This window comes from Drosophila rhopaloa, unplaced genomic scaffold, assembly GCF_018152115.1.
Source record: "Drosophila rhopaloa isolate 14029-0021.01 unplaced genomic scaffold, ASM1815211v1 contig_152, whole genome shotgun sequence".
Classification (NCBI taxonomy): Eukaryota; Metazoa; Arthropoda; class Insecta; order Diptera; family Drosophilidae; genus Drosophila; species Drosophila rhopaloa.
In genome coordinates this window covers 330,302-341,962 of record NW_025335031.1, presented here as the reverse complement: position 1 = coordinate 341,962, position 11,661 = coordinate 330,302, and the positions used below count along the sequence as shown (strand labels likewise).

Here is an 11,661-nt window from a genome sequence, read left to right as displayed (position 1 = left end):
ACGAGATATGCCATTCCAACATCCGAACACTATTTCCCAGGGTTTTGATTAAAAAACCGATAAATCGAGGTGATTTTCTCCGGACTTGGGTCTTCTCATAAGGGCGTTGTATATTCCACTTTGCTCGAAATTTTGTAACGAATTCAACGAGGTATGCGATTCCAACATACGACCAGGGTTTTGATTAAAATACCGAAAATCGAGGTGATTTGCTTCGGATTTTGGCGTTGTCATAAGGTTGGGGTAATCATTTTTTTCCAAAAATTGTTTCAAATGTTATTTTTTTCTGTAAATGACACTTTGTTGGAAATTTTGTAACGAATTCAACGAGGTATGCCATTCCAACATTCAACCACTATTTCCCAGGGTTTTGATTAAAAAACCGATAAATCGAGGTGATTTTATCCGGACTTTGGCCTTGTCATAAGGGCGTTTTCGAAAAAATTTTTCAAACGATATATGCCATCCAACACTTGACCACTATTTCCCAGAGTTTTGAATAAAAAACCGAAAAATCAAGGTGATTTTCTCGAGACTTGGGCATTGTCATAAAATACATACGACCACTATTTCCCAGGGTTTTGATTAAAATACCGAAAATCGAGGTGATTTTCTTCGGATTTTGGCGTTGTCATAAGGATATTTTTTTCTGTAAATGACACTTTGTTGAAAATTTTGTAACGAATTCAACGAGGTTTGCCATTCCAGCATTCGACCACTATTTCCCAGGGTTTTGATAAAAAAACCGATAAATCAATGTGATTTTATCCGAAAAAATTTTTCAAACGATATTTTTTTTCTGTAAATTCCACTTTGTTGGAAATTTTGTAACGAATTCAACGAGGTATGCCATTCCAACATTCAACCACCATTTCCCAGAGTTTTGAATAAAAAACCGAAAAATCAAAAATTAAGGTGTTTTTTTTTTTCGAAAAAATGTTTCAAATTATATTTTTTTTCTGTAAATTCCACTTTGTTCAAAATTTTGTAACGAATTTTACGAGGTATGCCACTCCAACATCCGAAGCCAATTTCCCAGGGTTTTGATTAAAAAACCGATAAATCGAGGTGATTTTCTCCGGATTTCGGCATTGTCATAACGGCGTTTTCGAAAAAATTTTTTAAACGATATTTTTTTTCTGTAAATTCCACTTTGTTGGAAATTTTGTAACAAATTCAACGAGGTATGCCATTCCAACATTCAACCACCATTTCCCAGAGTTTTGAATAAAAAACCGAAAAATCAAAAATTAATGTATTTTTTTTTCGAAAAAATGTTTCAAATTATATTTTTTTTCTGTAAATTCCGCTTTGTTCGAAATTTTGTAACAAATTCAATGAGATATGCCATTCCAACATCCGAACACTATTTCCCAGGGTTTTGATTAAAAAACCGATAAATCGAGGTGATTTTCTCCGGAATTGGGTTTTGCGAAAAATTTTTTCAAACGATATTTTTGTTCTGTAAATTACCAGTTTGTTCGAAATTTTGTAACGAATTCAACGAGGTATGCCATTCAAACATTCAACTACTATTTCTCAGGGTTTTGATTAAAAAACCAATAAATCGAGGTGATTTTCTCCGGACTTGGGTTTTGCGAAAAAATTTTTCAAACGATATTTTTTTCTGTAAATTCCAACTCAACGAAGTATGCCACTCCAACATACGACCACTATTTCCCAGGGTTTTGATTAAAATACCGAAAATCGATGTGATTTTCTTCGGATTTTGGCGTTGTCATAAGGGTGGGGGTCATCATTTTTTCCCAAAAATTGTTTCAAATGATATTTTTTTCTGTAAATGACACTTTGTTGGAATTTTTGTAACGAATTCAACGAGGTATGCCATTCCGACATTCGACCACTATTTCCCAGGGTTTTAATTAAAATTCCCAAAATCGTGGTGATTTTCTTCGGATTTTGGCGTTGTCATTAGGTTGGGGGACCCCTTTTTTTTCCAAAACTTTGTTCAAATTACATATTTTTTCTGTAAATGACACTTTGTTGGAAATTTTGTAACGAATTCAACGAGGTATGCCATTCCAGCATTCGACCACTATTTCCAAGAGTTTTTATTAAAAAACCGATAAATCGAGGTATATTATTTTTTCTGTAAATTCCAACTCAACGAAGTATGCCACTCCAACATACGACCACTATTTTCCAGGGTTTTGATTAAAATACCGAAAATCGAGGTGATTTTCTTCGGATTTTGGCGTTGTCATAAGGGTGGGAGTCTCATTTTTTTCCAAAAATTGTTTCAAATGATATTTTTTTCTGCAAATGACACTTTGTTGGAAATTTTGTGACGAATTCAACGAGGTATGCCATTCCAACATTCGACCACTTTTCTCAGAGTTTTGAATAAAAAACCGATAAATCGAGGTGATTTTCTCCGGACTTGAGACTTGTCATAAGGGCGTTTTCGAAAAAAAATTTCAAACGATATTTTAAGCTTTTTAATTTTTCCTCAGAGTTCATAAGAAAGCTTGTTGAAGATCAATTAGAAATGCCGTTTCAAATGGCCCCTCCTGCGAACCCGGTGACATTGCAAGAGGTGGTTAATCAAATTAAAAAGCTTCAAAGTATAAAATCTCCTGGAGAAGATCTCTGGGATAACCGGACCCTTAAACTCCTCCCCAAAAGAGCTCTACTTTTTATTGTGCTGCTGTTAAATAGTACTTTTAGGATAGGCCACTTTCCAATGATTTCGAAGACAGCACTCATCACAATGGTTCCAAAGCCAGGTAAACAGCATACCGAAGTAAATGGATATAGGCCAATCAGCCTTATCTCAACACTGGGCAAGATGTTGGAAAGGGTGATTCTGAACAGAATTATGAAGCTAAATTCTGTGTCTAGCAGAATTCCAAATTGGCAATTTGGTTTTAGGCCAAAACACGGCACGCCGGAACAGCTACATCGTTGTGAATTTCGCCCTAGAAGCAATGGAACGCAAAATGTACACAGCTTCTGTTTTCACGGATATTCAGCAAGCTTTCGACAGGGTGTGGCATGATGGTCTGCTGTTTAGCTCTACCAGCTAGTTAGCAGTTTCCTAAAAGGTAGAAGCTTCAGAGTTGTCGTAGATGGAGCAAAATCATCAGCTCTAGCGTAATAACTGGAATAGAAGATCACGACGTACAGATTACGCCGACGATACGGCGATACTGACCAGAAGCGTAGACGTAAAGTTAGCTACGGAATCCTTACAGCAAGATGTTTGTAGCTTTGAGGACTGGGCGCAGAAGTGTAACATTGCATAAATAGCACCAAATGCGCGAGTGCCACCTTTACAACTAGACCCTTATCCTCCGAAGGCATCAATATGCTGGGCTCCACTTTGGCGCACATGACCTCACACAAGTATCTAGGCGTATTACTGGACAGACTCCCGAACTTTCAAGCCCATACGACTATGGTAAAGAAATCGGTTTTGGCGAATGCTGGTAATATGGCTAGTCTGCTTGCTCCCAAAAATAAACTGTCATTACACAGCAAAGTAGCGATCTATTAAATGATTCTAAGCCCAATATGGAAGTATGCATTTCAGATCTACGGTGTTGCATCCAAAAGCAACATCAAAAAAATCAGAATTGCCCAAACAAAAATTTTTTACAAAAATTTAAATGTACATGAGGAACAGGAACATTGAACGGGACCTACGGGTTCCCAAGGTAAGCGATGCCCGTCAAATCAATGCAGCCAGCTATGTTCGACGCCTAACAAGTCACCCGAATGCGCAATATATAATTAGATTAAGCTGCCCCATAGGTAGCAGAAAACTAGTTTAAGACGCATAACCCATTTAACAAATAAAAAAAAAAAACAACGATATTTTTTTTCTGTATATTCCACTTTGTTAGAAATTTTGTAACGAATTCAACGAGGTATGCCATTCCAACATTCGAGCACTATTTCCCATGGTTTTCATTAAAAAACCGATAAATCGAGGTGACTTTCTCCGGACTTGGGCTTTGTCATAAGGGCGTTTTCGAAAAAAATGTTCAAATGATATTTTTTTCTGTAAATTCCACTTTGTTTGAAATTTTGTAACGAATTGTAGCGCAATTCCAACATTCGACCACTATTTCCCAGGGTTTTGATTAAAATACCGAAAATCATGGTGATTTTCTTTGGATTTTGGAGTTGTCATAAGGGTGAGGGTCATCATTATACCCTTGCAGAGGGTATTATAATTTTGGTCAGAAGTTTGTAACGCAGTAAAGGAGTCGTTTCCGACCCTATAAAGTATATATATTCTTGATCAGGATCAAAAGGGGAGTCGATATAGCCATGTCTGTCTGTCCGTCTATCCGTCTGTTTCAATACCGTTTGCGAGCTCAGTTTAAAAGCTTGCGATCTGAAACTTTCACACTCGTCCTAAAACATGTGTACGCAGATCAAGTTTGAAAATCGAAAAATCGAAAATCCCCGACCGGACGTCTATATCCTATAGCTCCCATAGGACCAATTTTAGTCCAAATTTGATGTTTTTCAGAATATTTCGCGCTGTGTAAAAGCTATTGCTATAAATTTTTTTTCAAATCGTATTTTTTTATGCATTCCTTCATCAAGGTAAAAGCGCGTGCTGATCCGACGTCTATATCATATAGCTCCCATAGGAACAATACGGTGAAATCGGTCAAAATTTCATGTTTTTAAGAATATTTCGCGCAGTGTATAAGCTATTGACATACATTTTTCCAAGTCTTATTTATTTACGCATACCTTGATCAAGGTAAAAGCGCTTGCCGATCGGACGTTTATATCGTATAGGTCCCGTAGGAAAAATTGTTAAAGGCATCGACGCCTTTAACAATTTTTCCCTTTTTTTCCTATTTGTATATGACAATTTTGCAGTATAAAAGCTATTGGCATGAAACTATGCAATTTATCTAATTTATTTATGTATACCTTGCTCAGGGTAAAAGTTGCTGCCAATCCGACAAGTACATACTATAGCCGCTATTTAAAAATGAAATTAATTACGTATAGCTAATCTTTGTTTTATGTATAATTACAGAAAACTTAATTTTTTTATATATAATTACACAAAATGTATTTCATATATATATTTAGTATTTGATTTTATATAATTACAAGAAATTAATAGTTGATATATTCCAACATATATGTCGCATTTATGTTGGTCGTCAATAAAATGGTATTAGTTCTTCTATATAATTAAACATATTTATTCATTTATATTATTTTTTAATATTTGATTGAAAGTTTGGAGTATCACCACAACTGGGCTCGTTTTTGATTATGTTTTTCTATCGTACATGTGCCGTCCTCCTCGATTCTCATAAAAGCCTTGTATATGCGCCATGCATTTTAAACCTGAAGAAATTGACTCATTTTTGACCATCATGATTATACTTTTTTTTATAAACGCTGTGATCTCGGAAGCTATAATATTTCGAGGGTTGGGGTTTTAGATTTAGTTTCCTTTGTTTTCCATGCCACGCCCACTCTAACGCCCACAATCGCTAACTAAGCTAAGGTCTGTCTAGCGCTTTAGATTTTATTTTGATTATTAATATCCATCTAACACCAGAATATTTTTAAATTTAATTGCTCATAAGTTTTTAATGAGTTATAAGCAATCAAAGTTTTCCCCAATAGATGGCGCTAGTTTAAAAATCGGAATCGGTTGCTCTGGCAACCACATTTTTTAAGGAGAGAGAGAATAAAAATTCTTCATACGCATTCTACTAGTGACCATGAAGACCATTTTTGCTTCAGCCAAGTGCCACGCCCACTAAAATCTTACTAGCAGCCGCATTTCAAATGATTTTCTAAAATTGTAAATCGATACCAATATACTCATTCAAAATTGTTCAAATCGGACCCTTGGCTGAGTAACTGGTATATGATAGTCGGGACACCTGACTATAGCATTCACTGTTGTTTTATTTGTAAATTCTACGTTCCAAAAAATTTTCGAATCGCTCCAATCGTAATATTTTTTTTAAGGTTTCAATATGTACGTTAAAAGGCTTTATTATGACGCCAAAAACTTTAAACCTGAAGGAATTGTCTCATTCTTACATTTTGTTTTGATACTATCAGCGCTGTCCTCCTCGATTCTCATAAAAGGTTTATGTATGCGCCATGTATTTTAAACCTGAAGGAATTGTCTGATTTTTGGCCATGTTAATCGAACTTTTTTTGATGCAGGTGCTGTTCTCCTCGATTCTCACAAAAACGTTGGGGTGTTGGGCTGCGATATTCGTAATTTAGCTTTTTCTCGGAGTTTAGTTTTGTGGTGAAGTGTTTGTGTGGAAAAAATCGATTTGATGCTTTCGTCAGTCTTTTTCAAGACTTCATTGGAAACCGAGAGAGAGAGAGTCGGAACGCGAAGAGGATGCTGGGCGTCACGCTCTGATGCGCTCTTTCGAGAATTATAGGATAATAGATCAGGAAAGAAATACCAGGGAGCACGTTATTAGAAGGTAAGATCCGAGTTATAGAGAGTCGGAACGCGAAGTGGATGCTGCGCGAGTTAACTTAGGTAGATTCTTCAATAAATGTGTGACGCTGCGCGCACAATAAATAAGAATAAATGCATGAATTAAATGAATTAAACAAATAAGAATAAAAGCATGAAACAAAAGAAGTATTTAATTTCAAATTCAAACCGAGAACGCGCGCGCGCCAACGATCGCGCATATAGGGGCACACTAGACCGAGAGAGAGATGGTCACACTTAGCCCGGCATATCCCACAGACAACGGGCACACTAGATCTCGCCGAGCCCTATATAAGACGGGCCACGGGCCATGGAAAGGCACTTAGCAGCCAACCGTCTAAGGGTGCAGAGGCATCTCCCTAGTGGTGGTAAGCAGCAAAGTCATTTTTTTGGTGGACTAGATCATTCGATCAAAGTCCGCTTCTATACATTGTAGTTAGTTCCCGCACTACTTCCTCCCCCCTCTAACCATCCCGGCTTGCCGAGCTGAAGGTATCCCTAGGAGACGGCTGATTTTAGGATCACACCTCCTTACAGCACGGCTCACCGGCTGACCTCTCTCTCTTGCGGCTGACCTCAGGGTCCCCAAGCACCGACTTCTCTCTCTCTCTTGCGGCTGACCTCAGGGTCCCCAAGCACCGACTTCTCTCTCTCTCTTTGCGGCTGACCTCAGGGTCCCCAAGCACTGACTTCTCTCTCTTGCGGCTGACCTCAGTGTCCCCAAGCACCAACTTCTCTCTCTCTCTTGCGGCTGACCTCAGGGTCCCCAAGCACCAACTTCTCTCTTGCGGCTGACCTCAGGGTCCCCAAGCACCAACTTCTCTCTCTTGCGGCTGACCTCAGGGTCTCCAAGCACCAACTTCTCTCTCTCTTGCGGCTGACCTCAGGGTCCCCAAGCAACCAATTCTCTCTCTGCTGACTTCAGGGTCCCCGAGCAACAAATTCTCTCTCGTGTGGCTGACCTCCGGGTCGCCAAGCAAACATTCTCTCTCTTGCGGTCGACTTTCGGGTCCCCAAGCACTGAATCGATCTCTCTCGCTCGTGGCTGACTTCAGGGTCCCCAGGCACCCTATTCTCATTTCAGGTAACTCAACCCGTGCTGGTCCTATCGAGCAGCTGGACGGCTCCCGAGACCAGGTATTCTAAGCGTAAGAAGGAAACGAAGGCTGCAAGGGCAGCATCCCGCCAAACCGGTGAATTCGTTAGTTGTTAATAAATTGTCAAGATACTTACGGGAATAAAACCTAGTTCTAATTCAATTACTAAGTAATTCCCCACGACTTCTACTCTGGGCTGGGTCGGAACTCTCTTTCAGCAACCACGCCTGACACAAACAAATTCTTGTGACGAATCCTGGCCATCCCTGAGCCACCCGACAACGACAAACCGTCACAGTGGCGCCCGAACAGGTTAAAGTGGTTGCAAGAGATAAACCGACACCAGCGGAGTAATGTCGAGCTGGGTATATCTGGCACCAAAGAGCGAACTAACGAAATACACGGAAGAGTTCGGATTAGGAACGGCAGAAAAAAGTGAAGACTTAAGACGTTTGTTGGCAGCGTTCGCCAAAAGAACGGATCGTACGGAAACGGTCAGACAAAGACTCGCAGAACTGACAGAAAAATATAGGAGAGAAAAAAGCCCGGCGAAGGAAACAATTCCGGCGATCGTGGTAACCAGGGAAAGGGAGGAGATAACGGACACCAAAGGAGCAAGTCGAGGGGACGAAACGGAAGGAAAGACAGAAATAAAAATGGAAACAGAAGTCATAGACCGGGTACGCGGATGGGGCATCCGGTACCAAGGAACAACAAACCCACTGGAGTTCCTAAGCAAAATGGAACAGTGGGCAGGCGGATACGGAATACTTAAGGACCAGCTGATACAGACGATGCCATTCATCCTGGAGGGGATCGCGAGTGATTGGTGGAACACCACGCCGAGCAGGATCGTAACATGGACTCAGCTCAGAACAGAACTTCTAGAATACTTTTTGCCGCCGAGGTATGAGGAACAGTTGGAGAATCAGATTGCACAGATGAAACAGAGAGAAACGGAGCCCGTAAGAGAATACGCAATGGGGCTACGAAAACTGATGCAATTCACGAAACTCTCAGAAGAGGCCAAACTGGACCGAGTGTACAAAAACAGCAGGAGCAAGATAAAGCTGTACGCTAGGAGGGCAGGAATCAACTCGTTGACAGAGTTCCTCAAACTAGCGGAGGAGGTAGAAGGAATAGAGGCAGAGGACCGGGCACTGGCAATCCAACCTGTGCAGCAGCTAAGACCAGAGATATGCATGCGCTGCGGAGGAACCGGACATGGTGCACGCACGTGCAACAATCCACCGAGGCTGTTTTGCTGGGTCTGTGGAAAAAACGGTACGAGAACCACGGAGTGCTGCAGGGCAGGGCCACGCAGGAGGCCTGAGCAGATAAAGCTGGCAGCTCAGGGGGCAACAAAAGATCCAGCAGCAGGGGAACAGTTGTGTTGCGACGGGTTCCAAATAGTAGCCCGAATAAGGGTCGGAAACAGGACAGCGAAAGGAATCGTGGATACAGGAGCATCCAGGAGCGCTATAAGCAGAAACAGATATCAAGATCTGAAACACCAGGGCAAATGGTGTGGAGCCCGTGCAGAAATAACAATGGCCAACGGAACGACGCAGAAGGCGATAGGAGAGTTCACAGCAGAAGTCCAATTTGGAGGAAAATTGTTCAGGGTGTCGTTTATGATACTGACAGAAGTAGCAGGAGGAATACTGCTAGGGATGGACTTTTTGGCAGGGGTACACAGCACGCTGAGGTGTGGAAACTTAGAGCTGGAAATAAGAGAGCCCGGAGGCGAAGAAGAACAACCGGAGACGAGTACAGAGCAAGAAGACACGACAGGGGAACCATCCGAAAAGGAAGTACAGGACTTTCTGGAGACACAAAGGCAAGTATTTTAAGGAATGCAGGGAACAAGTAATATAACAAAGCATAAGATTTACCTCAAGGATGATAAAACGATTAAACAGAGGTACTATCCTCGAAATCCGAAACAGCAGGCAATCATCAATGAACAGGTGAACGAGTTGTTGGCACTGGGACTCATAGAACCCTCACGTAGCCCGTACAGCGCGCCAGTAGTGCTAGTGAGAAAGAAGAACAACGAGTGGAGAATGTGTGTGGACTACCGACAACTGAACGACAAGACGGAAAAAGACGCCTATCCGGTACCAAGAATGAATTTCATATTGGACCAGTTAAGAGAGGCAAAGTTCATCAGTACAATAGATCTCAAGTCAGGATACTGGCAAATCCCAATGGATAGGGATAGTAGACAATACACGGCATTCACAGTCCCCGGACGTGGACTGTTCCAGTGGAAAGTTATGCCATTTGGGCTAACCACAGCTCCCGCAACGTTTCAAAGAGCACTGGACTCAATAATAGGGCCAGAAATGGAACCGTTTGCATTTGCATATCTGGACAACATAGTGGTTATTGGCCGGAGCAAACGTGAACATCTGGAGAAACTAACAGAGGTATTCGGGAGACTACAGAACGCGAACCTGCGGATTAATCCAGACAAATGCCACTTCTTCCAAAAGGAGCTAAAGTACCTGGGACACGTCATAAGCGATCGGGGCATACGGACAGACCCGGACAAAGTAGCGGCAATTCGAGACTTACCAGCGCCGAGATCCACAAAGGAATTACACAGCTTTTTAGGAATGGCGTCATGGTACCGACGGTTCATACCAAATTTCACCGAACAGGCAGGAGCGTTGCAAGGTTTAATCAGGAAAGGACAAAAACTTGAATGGACCAAGGAACAACAGGAATCGTTTGACCAACTGAAAACGAGCCTAACAAAGGCACCAGTACTGGCATGCCCCGATTTCACAAGGCAATTTAAACTGCAAACGGATGCCAGCGACTTAGGCGTAGGCGCGGTCTTAACGCAGGACGGAGAGGACGGCGAGCATGTGATAGCGTTTGCCAGCAGGAGGTTGAGTAAAGTAGAGAAAAATTACAGTGCAACTGAAAAAGAATGCTTAGCAATATATTGGGGCATCAACAAGTATAAGATGTACCTCGAAGGCTATCGGTTCATAGTGATAACAGACCACATGGCTTTGAAGTGGCTAAACTCAATAGAAAGCCCGTCGGGAAGAGTAGTCAGATGGGCGCTAGGCCTACAACCATTCCAGTTTGAAGTCCAGTACAGAAAGGGAAAATGGAATGCGGTAGCAGACGCCTTATCCAGAGCACCACAGAACGAGTTAAAAACAATACAGTACACGGAGACATGGATTGAGGAAAAATACAAGGAACTGGAAAGAGACCCAAAAAACACGGAATTCAAAATAGAGGCAGGCAGGCTATATAAACTGGGTAGCAATCGGAGAGACACACAACCATGGAAATTGTGCAAAAGTGGCAGAAGCACCGTGGGAAACCATATGTGTGGATTTCGTGGGACCTCTACCCAGATCAAAACACGGGAACACCACACTATTAGTAATCGTGGACAAATTCTCGAAGTGGGTAGAACTTGCAGCAATCAGACAGGCTACAGCGGACACATTCCTACGAGTCTTTAGAGAAAGGGTAATTGCGAGAGTTGGATCACCAAAAACTCTGATCTCGGACAATGGGGTCCAGTTCACAGGAGGAAAAACAAGAAAGGCCATGGAAAAATGGGGGATACGGCAACAGTTGACGGCACCGTACACGCCCCAGGAGAACCCTACCGAGCGAACGAATCGAACAGTTAAAACGATGATCGCACAGTTAGCAGGAGAAGATCAGACCACGTGGGACGAACATTTACCAGAGCTAATGCTAGCATAGAATAGTAGTGTCTCGGAATCTACAAAATATAGCCCTGCACAGCTAGTATTCGGGAAAGAGTTAAGATTACCAAACACGATGTTCGACATGGTAACAAAAGGATCGGGGCTACAGGAGGAAAGTATAAAACCAAGATGGAACCGGTTAAAGGGCGTACGAAAAGAGGCAACGCAGTATACAGAAGAAGCCGCGGAACAACAAAAACACTACAATCTACGGAAAAGGGACTGGAAACCAGATGTCGGGGACTTGGTATGGTGCAGGACGCACTATCTGTCAAAAGCGGCAGAAAAATTTAACGCCAAACTAGCACCAAAGTACGACGGCCCCTGGAAGGTAACC

The 11,661-nt window shown here is 41.8% G+C and overlaps 1 protein-coding gene across 1 annotated transcript; it reads left to right on the top strand.

Moving 5' to 3' along the window:
* Window positions 1-7,928: 7,928 nt before the first annotated feature.
* On the top strand, window positions 7,929-11,319 carry LOC123037177. The gene is made up of 3 exons (XM_044456799.1): window positions 7,929-9,419; window positions 9,498-10,474; window positions 10,959-11,319. The coding sequence occupies exons 1-3, from the start codon at window positions 7,929-7,931 to the stop codon at window positions 11,317-11,319; spliced, it is 2,829 nt and encodes a 942-aa protein (XP_044312734.1).
* Window positions 11,320-11,661: the final 342 nt, after the last annotated feature.